Source organism: Micromys minutus (genome assembly GCF_963924665.1).
Source record: "Micromys minutus genome assembly, chromosome: 12".
In the NCBI taxonomy this organism is placed as follows: Eukaryota; Metazoa; Chordata; class Mammalia; order Rodentia; family Muridae; genus Micromys; species Micromys minutus.
Window position 1 is genome coordinate 6,526,497 of NC_137981.1, and position 12,530 is coordinate 6,539,026.

The following is a 12,530-nucleotide window of genomic DNA, read 5'->3' on the forward strand; positions in this document are numbered from 1 at the left end:
CACTTTCTGAGTCCTGCCAGCTCAGGTAGATCTCCATTGTTCCTCCTCTCCTGTTCCAGGTGCCTGCCTGCCATTCAGTTATCCATTCTGCAAACACCCACTGTGGGCCTCTTAGGTGTCTGGCAACATTGTAGGCAGTGGTGGAGCCATAGTGCCCACAGCATGCTAGGCCTTGGCTCTCCTGGACTTTCTGATGAATGTCCAGTGCAAGGGAAGCATTGTTGTGGACTTGGGCTGTTCTGAACTGCTCCCGTCTTCCCTGGCTGCAGTCAGGCTTTTCTTAAGCCCCTTTGTATTTCTCCTAACACAAGCAGTCACTGGATGTCACAGCCCCAGCCTCTTGCTGACTTGTCTGACCCGAGCTTCACCTCAGCCTGACATCCACCTGTATGGCTAACACAGAGCTGTAGTAAGCCTCGTGATGTAATCAGGCAGGTTCTATAGAGAACTATAACCAATGGAATAAAAGGGATTCTCTCCAGGCAGTGGTGGTACATGCCTTAATCCCAGTACTTGGGATGTAGAGGCAGGTGGGTCTCTGAGTTTCTCTGACACATGCCCTAGTTACTCCTGGTCCCTAGTAGGAAGTACAGAGCTAGCATCCTGGCTAAAGTATTGGCCTTTAGTGCTAACTGTGCATGCCGAGGCATCCGGCCCTGAGGACTGGAAAGCCGCAGTTTCTCAGTCTCTCTGGTGTGTAGACAGCTGTTGTTAGACTGCCCAGAACTTTCTGCATAAGCCAATCTAGAGAATCCCTGTTTGTTTGTTTTTGAGACAGGGTTTCTCCGTGCAGCTCTGGCTGTCCTGGAACTCACTTTGTTGACCTTGAACGCAGTCATCTCTGCTCACCCCTGTGACTCTGAATGCAGTAGACATTTGTGTCACTGTGGATTCTAACAACCTAGTGTAGCACAGGTCTGTATCAGCAGATTTCTGAAGAACTGGTTTATGTGCCTGAAGGGACCGGACAGGTCACCAAAGGGACAGGAGTGGGAGGAGCAGGCTGGCAAGAACTGCAGATGCTCCCAACTCCCAGGTCGATCCCCTCACCTGGGAGAATCCCAGTTGTGCATAAACAGCTGCGCTCACAGACTTAGCTCCATCCACACTACCTAGGATTTGGATTCCCCTCTCAGCCTTCCTTCACATGCCCACTCAAGTTATCATTTATAAAACAAACCCATACAGGTGACAATGGCAAATTATTCTACAGTTAAGATGATGTTTATGTCCTAGAAAGTTTCAGCTTTCAGTGGATTGGTGTGTTTATGATAGCATGGTACTGTCAGGCAGGTGAAATATGTCATCCCAGAGCAGCATCTTAAACCCCATGTGGAGAAAAGAGCAGCTGGTATACTCATTAGCAGCAAACACCATTTTTAAAACCATGAGTCTTTTACAAACTCACAACATGATGGGATTCTGATAATAGCTTTCTAACACAATGTATTCTTAGAATACTTTATTGACAGAGGTCTGATTTTTATTTATTTTTTTAATTCTCAGACACCTTTACAGCGGGGTGCTTAAACCGGAGAGTACACACGCATTTGGATGCTCTTTTTTATTTTAGTGTATTTGGACTTTTAAAATTTACTATTTATTTATCCACTTGCCCTGTTGTACCACATGCCATTCGGAAATGCTGAGCCTAAAAGTTGGTGCCGAGGACCCTCCACTAAGAGATTAAATTAAGCCACGCAGAAAACAATGTATATTAAAAGGACGGTATTTTGATGAACAATTTTGCTTTTATAGCCTGGTTAATTGCTGACTGAGTTTCTCCCAAGGCCCTGAAAATGCAACAAGGAATGATGTAGGGAAAAAAAAAAATAACAGAAATGAGGAAATTTCGGCTTGTTGGGAAATGTTCTTTGGCTATTAGTTTTTTAAGAAAACAAGTGTTTCAGCAGCTCTTCTCTCTCTAAATAGATACAATTCTCTCATCCACTCTTCCCCTTAAAATTAACATAATTTACATATACATAGTGTTAGCATGTTTAAGTTCTAGGCTTAATGGCTTTTGACACATACAATAACAACGCACACACAATTTTGTACACATCCTTCAGAAAGTTCCCACTCAACACCTTTGATGGTTCCTACCTGGGGCTGGGGCTGGAGGTCTGGTGGACTTCATACACAGCTCACCTATGGATTCAAGCTATATCTATAAGAATTCTCCATCTTATGCATATTAGTTCTATTTATATTAGGTTGTATCCCAAAACTCACCTTGTATTTCTGCTTTATTAATTTTTATTTATACATTTAAATATATACTAAATGTACTATATCTATATATGTATATTATATATAAAATAAATGCCTGCCACATTTCATTGTCATGTTACAGAATAATTATTTCCAAAATTGGGACATTTTAACCAAGACTGCTATGAATTTTATGACATGAGACATTTTGTGGATATGTTTCTATTTCTTTTAGGTAATACCTCAAAATAGAACGTCTGGGTCATAAGCAGTTGGGTACTTTACTGCAAAAGAAACCACTAACTTTCCAACCATATATTGTTTAGCAGTCCCTAGAGCAGGATATGGAAGATGGTGGTTTAAATGAAATGCCCATATAAGTGTCAAGCATTTGAGTACTTGATTCCCAGTTGGTGGTTGTTTGGGGAGCACTAAGTTGGTGGATGTCTTTGCTGAAGGGGGTGTGCCACTGAGGTCAGGCTTTGAGGTTCCAAAAGACTCACGCCACACCCCAGTGTCCTCTCTGCCTCCTCTCACTTCTCTCAGTGTCCTGCTTGTGGATCAATAGGTGGGCCCTCAGCTTGCCCTGCCTTTGTCCCACCAGCACGGGGCTCTGATCCTCTGAAACTATAGACTCAGTGCTTTGGTCATGGTTGACACGTTTTGAACATATTTATCTTACATTGAAAAGTATGCACTGTGGAATGTTTACAGTGAGAAAATGAATCTTCCCTGAAGTGTGCTTGTTACATTGTTTCTGCTGTCAGAAGTTTGCAGGACACAGTGTACTGTAGCATGAAGTGTAGCTGTGGGGCTTTCTTCCTGGCTGCAGCTCAGCTTCTGTGTGAGCACCTGCACTGCCAGTGTGGAAACTGGGCTGTGTGCTTCCTCAGCTTTGCTGCTTTTCTGTCAAGCCGAATTTCGAAGGCGTGGGTCTCCTGGTTTCAGAAATAGCTTCTTTATGTCATTTTTTTTTAGGTGTATACAAAGTGATGAGTCCACCATGGTGCCTCACTACTTGCTTTGTTTTTATTGATCCTCCCTCTCTAACCCTGGCCACAGATAAAACCCATTGCTGCAGGATTTGGAGACCCTCGCATATAATTGCACTGATGCCATAAGAAAAGGTCTCAGTGTGTGCTATTGTGTTGTGGATTGAACCCAGCAGGAGCTCTATCCCCATCTGCACCCCAAACTTCTTAGTATTGATACATATTGGGTAGAATCTTTAGAAGGGTTTGAAAAGCCAAGTGTTAGTCTTTACAATGCTGTGGGAGATGACAGCTTATTTAGATTGATGTGGTCATGAGCAAGGTAAGGTGTTGGATAGCAGTTGAGGAAAGTTATAAGAAGCAACATTTTGTGTGTTTGTTTAGAGGAAGAAAACGAGGCCAGTACAGAGAATGCTGAGTTAAATTTTGGGTCTTGGAAGATGGTCGGTCAAAGGTTCGGTTTCAGGGACTAGATATGGGCAAAGCAGAGATGTTAGAAATCTCCTAAGCAATAAAGAAATTAATGCAGGCTCATCGAAGTAGACTGGAAGACAGTTGTGGTTAACATGCAGGGAGGGCAGGCACAGGATAAGACAAGGCCTGTGATTGGACAGTGAAATGATAGGCGGGGTCAGCGTTTTGGAAATGAGAAGAGAAGCCAGGAGAGCCAAAGAAAGGTAAGATGGAGGAGGAAGAAGATGACCCATTTCCGTGTGGTTTTATATAGCCACAGGTAGCTGTGACTGTCTTATAAGGAATGAATTATTATAGGATGATTTGTTTTGTTTAAGTGGGTAGATTGTATCCTATGAATTGGATCTGAGTTTATTGTGTGGACATTTTGTAGAGTGAGAATTTGCTGAGAAAAATCTGATTGTTAAGTTGCAAGTTTCTGGAGTTTTGATTTTGTAAGTTGGAAGGAGTTGTGACAGTGACCACCAGGGGTAGTTGCTGGAAATATGGGCAGAGTTCCAGGGTGGCTCTCTTCTGGGAGAGGGTGGCCATGGCATTTGGCTAGCAATGGGGACAGAGAGACCACCAGGGTCAGAGAGTAGCTGGGGATAGCATGGTGTAGTGCTGTGGGTCTACTGAGGTCTACTGAAACTGAGGAAAAGATTGCTGAAGAGATCCCAAGGTATGATAATAGACAGCAACTGGGCAGGCAGCCTGCGGTGCACACATGTCTTGCTGAGACAATGGTAGACTTATGAGCACAGTGTCTGACAAGTCACCTGGAGGCTTCTCTCTCAGGATCTGTCCTTAGTCTTCTGCCTGGAGCTTGTCCTCTTTCATGGCTTCTCCGTTTGTGTCCCTGTTCTGTATCTGAGCTCTGCTGGTGATCTTTAGCCAAGAGCTTAAGCAGCTCTTTATAGTTGCTGTGAATGGGGGCACAAGAGAGCATCTTGGGTATTGTGAGTTACTTGGGTAGCTCCTTTCTCAGACTCTTCTGCTTTGACAACCCCAAGCTGCCAGCCTTTAGTGTCATTAAACATCTTTATTTTTTATTGAACCTAAGAGATATGTTACAGATGGTTTATAATACAGTGTATCGGGATATTGAGGCCCTGGGCCTAGATGAATGACTGAGGGGCAGTCTCATAGTCAAACTACTTTCATCCCCTTAGGAGCTTGTGTTTAGTTCTGCAAGAGAGAAGCTGGAGCCTTGAGTGACTGAGTTCTCATTACTGATGTCCTCTGCCCTTGTAGGCAGGTCATTGTTCACTCCTCATGGCCAGTCTTGTCTGCTATTGATGTTCTTGGGAAAACCTCCTAACTGATATGGGGCTGAGCAGATGCCATTGCAAATATTTGGGGAAAGGTTCAAAGGGGAGAAGTTTCTGGTAAAGTGGCCCCTGAGCTCTGTTCCTTGAAGATATGGTTAGTTTGCCAATTCCCACAGGCCTTTAGTGTGAGAACCCTTGCCTCTAGTCTTTCATTTTTGTTGTTGTAAGATGGCTGATTTTAGATTTACTTCTTGTTATGGGTTAAATGGGCCCCGTGGTGAAAGGTATCGCTTCTGCATTTAGTATTTGCAATAATATCTTAGATGCCTGTAGTAACTAGTATGGGTTGCCGCAGAGGAAAACGAGGTTGAGTTGCTCAAGACCAGAATTCTCCTTCCAGGAGACCTTTGAGAAGGCAAGTCTGAGCAGCAGCAGCAGCGGGGCAGCCAGCCTGAAAAGTGAACTTTCTGAGAGTGCAGAGCTACCTGGGGAGGGCTGCCACATCCCCTGTGGGAAGGAAGAGGACAGGGTCTGCGAGGAGGTGCTGTCAGAGGACAACTTCCGGCTGGAGAGTGTGGAGAAAGGTGGGTGTACTGCGAATGGGGGGGGGGGCAGGAAGCCACGGGCACCTTCTACTGCTCGCCTCACGCTCCTCTTCTTTTCCACATGCAGACCTGTATTCTGAGCCAGACGATGAGCTGGACGTCTCGGACAACTGTAGCAGCTCCAGTTCAAGCCCCCTAAAGGAGTCTACATTCAGTAAGCTTGCTGTTCAAACCTGCCTTTGTGGAACTGCAGTGAGTGGGGCCACAGCAGTGAGAGGGTAAACCGAATCTGGGGCTCCTGTCTCAGGTGCAGCATTCCTGTGGGTAGAGCCAGAGGCCAGACACGAGGCAGGGGGATGCATTTCCATTGTTAGCAGCCAAAGCAGACTGTGACTAAGGAGCTGAAGTGGTGAGGATGCAGATAGCCAACCCCACGTTGGGAATGATGGATGTGGCCTTTCATCAGTCCATGGGTTAGAGGAACTAGAAGGTTAGGAGAGAAATTCGCCAAGGTGCAGACTAACTTTGGTACAATTTTATTCACTCTGACTTCTCTGGTTGCATCTCTGTCACTGTGATAAAATGCTGACAAAAGCAACTTACAGGAGGAAGGGTTTATTTTATTTTAGCCCTTGGCTCTGGACTAGCATCCTTCAGAGCAGAGAGTCAAGGAGGCAGGAACTTCAGTCACCTCATACCTGTGGCTGAGAGCAGAGAGGCGTGAATGTGTGCCTGCTGCTGGTGTTGAGTCGACTTTCTGTACTTACACAGTCCAGGACCAAATCCAATGAATGTGCCCTCCACAGCAGGCATACCTTTTTACCTAATTAAGAAAATCCCTCACTGGCATGCCCACAGGCCAACCCAGATGAAGCTGATCTTCCCAGGTGACTCTAGAATGCATAAAGTTGATGAATGAAAGCAAGCATAAGTGAGATGTTCCTGCATCTATGTAAAACCAATATCTTAATCGTCTAGCATCATGAAAAACACAATGTATAAATTCAGCCGAACATTAGTTTGAAATCAAAACAATAATAAAAAAATTTAAAAACCCATTGAAGAGTAGGAGAGAAAATAAAATGATGTATAGATAGAATTTAAAGACTATGGAAAAATAGGATCAACTCAACTTAGCAGACATGAAACTGAGAGAAATGTTAAAATAGAAATGAAGAAAGAAAAATATCTCATAAGAGTACGTTAACTAGATTTAAGTTTTCTAACTAGAGATACTTTAAAATAAGTGAAATAAAAATAATTCTGTCTCCTCCGTGGTTATGCTATAAGAACCCCAGGAAAGAAGACAGAAAATAGCTTTCCTGAGGATCCACGTGGAGTGCCAAGGACTTAGCCACATCCTTTGCCTTCTCAGTACAAAAATGACTCTATCAAAATGTTGACTAGATCTTACAGACTTTCTGGAACAATCGCCACATCCAACTCTTTGTTCTATATTTTTTCAATGTTCTTGCCTGGGAGATAAAGTGCCTTGGCTTGTATTTGGGTTGCGATGGGTACCATGCAGAAGGAACTCTCCATGGCTGTAAATGTGTAGCACATTCTAGAAGCACTTTTTGTTGTGGTGATGAGAATGGTGGTGTTTATCTCTAGAACAGTGCTGGAGATGGGCAGTCGGGAGGCAGAAAGACAGACAGACCCTGACATGGAGAGGTCTGCACACAGGTTCGAGTGTGGAAGTGACGCAGGCATGCGGCCCTGTCTAATAGCAATCTTTTTAGCATCTGTCCTTTGTAAGGAGAACACCTTACTGTAATAGGTCAAGTGTATAGTCATGGTAGTTACAGCGAAGAACTGCCAAGGCAGAAGAACTAACCAACTACATACTACACAGTAATTCTTGACATTACATTTGAGCTAATAATGTGAAGAAGAAAAATGGCCATTACAGTGAAGGGAAATTGCCAAGACAGTAGAACCTCTGCTCTTTGGAAAACCGGTGCTGAAGGACATGAGGCAGTTTGTGGCTGAGCACTGGCCTCAAATACAGTGGACCTGGACTCTCTCCCCAGCACCGGAAGCAAGCAATATACACCAACAATAAAAACCAGTTTCTGGACCAGTAATTTATGGTTATTTCTCTTATTTTAGGCATTTTAAAGAGAAGTTTCAGTGCTTCGGGAAGAGAAAGGCATTCACAGGCAAGGTATGTTGTGTTGTGGAGCAGTGGGCTTAGAAACGTATTTTGTCTAGGCAGGGCTGAGCCACTTGGAGCTAAGTTTCCCCATGACTAGTAGAAGTCGCTGTGGGCATGCGGACACAGACATTGTTAGTTCCTGCCTCCCTGAGCTAGAACCTATGGCTACGTAGTGTGCTGAAGTGTGCTAAGCCTCAGCCTCACTGTGTACTCTGCCTTTTGGCTCTGTGACATCCGAAACAGCCAGTCTCTGAACATGTCCTGGACCAATACAGTGGGAAAGCCATGCTCACTGAGGTTACCTGAGACAATGTGTCCTTAAGGCAGGGACGTGTGACTCAGTCCTGGGCAAACATGGGCAAGGTGAGGACAATGAAATTGGGGACACACACTTCCTCTTGAGGATCTGCGCCCCATAGTGTGCTCGTGCATTCTGTTCACACATAAAGGCACAACTGCTTTATACAGTCACACCCAGCTGAGAACAGATCTATAGCTGCGTACTAGCCTTGTGGGTTTTCTCAGCAAGTGACAAGATTTGTAGTTTCGCCTTTAGCTGTATAACCAAATAGGCATAACCTGAGACAATAAAGAGGACTTTAAAATAAAGGGGAAAAAAAAGAGAAAACAACAACAAAAAACCCACGAACAACAACCTCCCATATTTTGGATCTTGAGATGTTTTAAAAATCTAGAAATTAGTTAATTGTTTTGTAACAAGTTATATAAACCAGATTTAGTGGGTAGACGTTCATCCGGATGCAGGGACACTATGCAGCCATGTCTTTACCATGTACTTATGAATCTGTGAACATGACAAGTGGCCAGAACACTGAAGCTGATACTTCCCAAACCCTGTCCCAAGGTGGCTGAGAACTGTCCTTAAAGCCCATATCTGTATCTGTGTCACACAGTGGGATGTGCTGTGTGACAAGCCAGCAGGAAGAGCAGTTTTCCCTGTAGCTGTAGGGCAGACTGAAATGGGTGTGGGGCAGAAGGTGGGGCAGAGTAAACAGCCCTGTCACATAAAGCAGGGGGGAAAGAAAGCAAAACACTACTTCTTCCCAGGTGATTCTAATGGCTTCTCTGAGTTAAAATGAGACAACACTAAAGTGTAATTTCTATTTCTTTTACAGGCATTAAATAAAGCTAACATTCTTTTTGATTTATCTTGCTTGGGATTTTCCTCATCTTCTTAGTGTATTAATGTGAAAAGTGAATTAATCCTCTAAAATGTGTAGAAACCAAACAATAAATTCAAATATATAGGAAGACCATGGTTCTACATTCTACAGGAAAATAAATAGAAATTTCAAACCTGTAGATGCTTTTGGCTTTTCTGTAGTCAGCATCAACTAGTGATCAGGTGATAAAGGAATCCCGAGTGGTTGTGATTAAACAGAACAGTGAGCATACTTAGGCAGGCAATTCTCAGATGTGACCACCTCAGATAGAAGCAGGAAGACTTGTGAGAATCACGAGTACAAGACCAGCCTGGGCAATGTAACAAGAACTTCATCTCAAAAAAATCATCGCATGTTATGGTCATTTAATATGGTGTGCCAGGTTTAGTCTGAACTGTGTGTAGCTCTTCCTTCACTCTCCTGGTACAGCGAGTTGTATAGAGATGCTGATCCATCGATGTTTATTGGATGCTTGTATTAGTATATTAATGAATTCTCTCATTGCCCTTTCTGAGTTTCTTACTGTAAAGGACTGAAATCTTGTTCACTTCCTTGAACTAATTTATACTGTTAGCCATAGATTAAGGGACAGTTCTTTTTAAATTCTGTTACTTAGGCAACAAGATTTCTCCATGCCTCCTTGCCTTCCGTTGCCAAGGCAACAGGGTGTAGTTGGCTGGCTGCTCTGGAACATGGGATGTTTGCAGTGTCAGAGATTCCTGCAGCGAATACCCTCTTTGTGAGTGTGATTTCATCAGAGGCTCTGCTCCTGACTCCAGTTTTCATGGAGAGAGGTGGCTGTGGAGGATTCTGGCCATGCAGCTTCGCTTATGTGACCAGAAGGGCCCTCGCTGTCTCAGGACCCATGCTCCTTCCCTTCCGACAGCCGTCTCACTCTCTACTGTGGCTGTGCTGTGTCCACGTCTTATTCATAATCTGGGTCCCATTTTGCTTTTATTGGATGTGTGAGCTCCATCACTTCTTACCAAAACCAACCAGGCCTCAGCCAGTGTCACCATCCAGCAGTCTTCCTAGCCACACCAACAGCAGTACTATTGACCTGAGTGTGGTGTCCTGTTCTATGGCAGTAGTAAGATTGCCTTCATTCATCAGTACGGTCTGAAGGGAAAGCAGGGAATCTGGTCCCACCTCCTCACAGAGATACCAGCTCGGTTAACATTGAAGACCTTGACTAAACACAAGAGCCCAACCCCCGTCAAGTCCCTGTCACAGCTGTCGTGGTGATGAATGTTGAAAATTCTAGCTCCTTTGTATGTCATGGCTGCAGTAACCTCACAAGACATGTTCTCCATGTTGTAAGCCAGGCTTCTCATTTCTGTCGCTTCACATAAAGAATTTCCTTGAGAAAAAATTCTAGAGCATTATCTCTTTCATGGCCAGGATTTTTAATGACAAAATAATTATCCAAGTAATCCATGCTTTTCTGACAAAATAATTACCAAATCAATTCACACTGTGCTTGCACCAGTTCTGAATAAAATCTATTTTAAACCCCATGGAACTGAGCTATATTCTCTGCCTTACCACTTACTGGAGTGGGTAGACTTGCAGACTAAATCTCAGCCTTCAGTTTAGACTCTTCAAGGCACAGGAGCTGTGGACCAGGTCATGCTGGATCCAATGACAGACATCATGGCCTTTGGTGTCCTTTCAGCCTCTAAAGCACTATTACTGTCACCAGCTTCAGGAGCTATTTGTGCCCATTTTAAAAGTTTCCTTAGACAGGATCTTTAATATGCTAAGTCTTCTCACCAGAAAATCCGTCTGAAATTCCCCATGTTAAATCGTCCCTGTGGCCAGCTTGAGCTCTTGTGGGAATGTAATCATCTGGGATGACAACGCTCCATAAGTCATAAGTATTCTTTGTGCCTTGGTCTAGAATTTCCTCAGGCTCTGTATCACTTCCACCATCTGTCCATCTGGTGCTGGTTATTGCCGTGGCTTCTATTCACAGTAGATACGTGCTATTTTCAAGTTACAAATGACTGTCTATCCTTGTGACTAATGACTTATCTTTGAAGAAATTAATGGATTTTCTGCTGTGCTGCACAGTAACCTCAGAAGTTCTGAGACTATGAGGATGGTTTATTTTCATTTCTGGTGTATAGCACAGGGCCTCCAAGGAAAGGTGTGTGTGTGTGTGTGTGTGTGTGTGTGTGTTGTTTATGTGAACATTTCCTAATGCTTAGTTTTTTAGATGTATTTTATTTTTAAATATGTGTATGTATTTATGTGTACCTATAATTGGATGTGCTCACAGAAGCAAGGAGAGGGTATTGAATCCCCTGGAACTTGGAGTTGTAGGTGAGAGCAAGCTGTCTTATATTCTGGGAATTGAACCTGGGTCCTCTTCAAGAGCAGTATGTGCTCTTAATCACTGAGCCATCTTTCCAGACTCCATCTTAAAGCTTACTAAAAAGGAATCTAGAATTCTACAGAGCAGTACAAAACCTAGAACAGCTGGGCACAGTTGCCAGATGCAGGTCCTGTGTCCTATCACATAGGCACTAAATAAGAATATTTGAAACAAAAGACTTTCTAGGTAGACACATTCTTTAAAAGTAAAAAATAAATGAGATTAATCTTGCATTTTATTTAACCAAACAGATCCAAAACATCAATATTTTAAAAGAATAATATTTTGTACTGTTACATTTAAAGTAACATGAAGGCATGCGGTGGCTCCATTGCACTTGCTACACGTTTGGCTGTTCAAGTCAACACATGTCCCCAGCCATCTCTATGTTAAACATGGCAGACCTTTCTGTAGGTTCGTCCCCATCCTTACCCACTGCTTTAGCCAGACCACAGAGCTGTGGGTCTCATCACCTCGTGGCTCTCATCACCTAAAAGTGAATTAAAATGCGACTCATGGAAAACGTTCATCTGTCTTTATGAATGTGATGAAATATAATGGTTGGAGCAGACAACTCTTAGCCAAGTTTACTCCAAGTCCTCATGTCCAGGGCTGCTGAGCAGACTCTACCATGCTCCTAACTGGTGCCCATTATGTACCTGCTGGATCATGTGACATTATGTGAGCTGTTAGGGTACAGAAAACTGCTAAGAAATAGGCTTTGCATTCCATTTGGAAGAGTAAGAGGGAAGGTTGTTCATTTGTGTCCCCGATATGGATGAAAGCAACCTCTACACACCAGAAGGCTCTGGGATGGACTTTTAAAATGATTGGACAATTTAAAATTTTGAGACAAGAAAGATGTTAACAGCAGTGCAGACCCTATGAAGGAGTAATTGTTATAATGTAAATTCATTTCCTCTCATAGAAATATATGGGGGTCAGTTTTTATTTCAAGGACAGGTCATGACAAATATAAGACATAAAAAGTTAGTATTAGTTGTTTTAATATACAAATCCCAGCCAGTCAAGATTTACCTACATGGAAGTTTGAGCTAGTCTGAGAGAGACTCCATCATTCATATGCACATATATATGTGTGTAAATATATGTTCATACACACATGTATGTAGATCTATGTGTATAAATGTGTGTGTGTGTGTGTGTGTGTGTGTGTGTGTGTGTGATATCCCTGGAAAAACAAGTAAATGTTTACCATTAGACAGTTCGTCCTATATTCAAAATGTTGATTTCTTTCTTTACTGAGTACAGAAATGCAGTTCTCCATAACTGTTCGTCATTAGGTGGAACTTTCCTAATGGCTCCTCTCTGATTC

At 43.2% G+C, this 12,530-nt stretch overlaps 1 protein-coding gene across 2 annotated transcripts in view; it reads left to right on the forward strand.

The window, feature by feature from the left end:
* Nucleotides 1-12,530, forward strand: part of NEK10 (NIMA related kinase 10) — a gene marked incomplete at its 5' end in the record, with an annotated part of 174,384 nt that overhangs the window by 119,678 nt on the left and 42,176 nt on the right. For both annotated transcript variants that reach the window (XM_080925891.1, XM_080925892.1), the window contains 3 exons: nt 5,331-5,514; nt 5,603-5,689; nt 7,588-7,642. In XM_080925891.1, the coding sequence (XP_080782017.1) occupies nt 5,331-5,514; nt 5,603-5,689; nt 7,588-7,642 (326 nt within the window). The remainder of the gene's footprint in view (nt 1-5,330; nt 5,515-5,602; nt 5,690-7,587; nt 7,643-12,530) is intronic.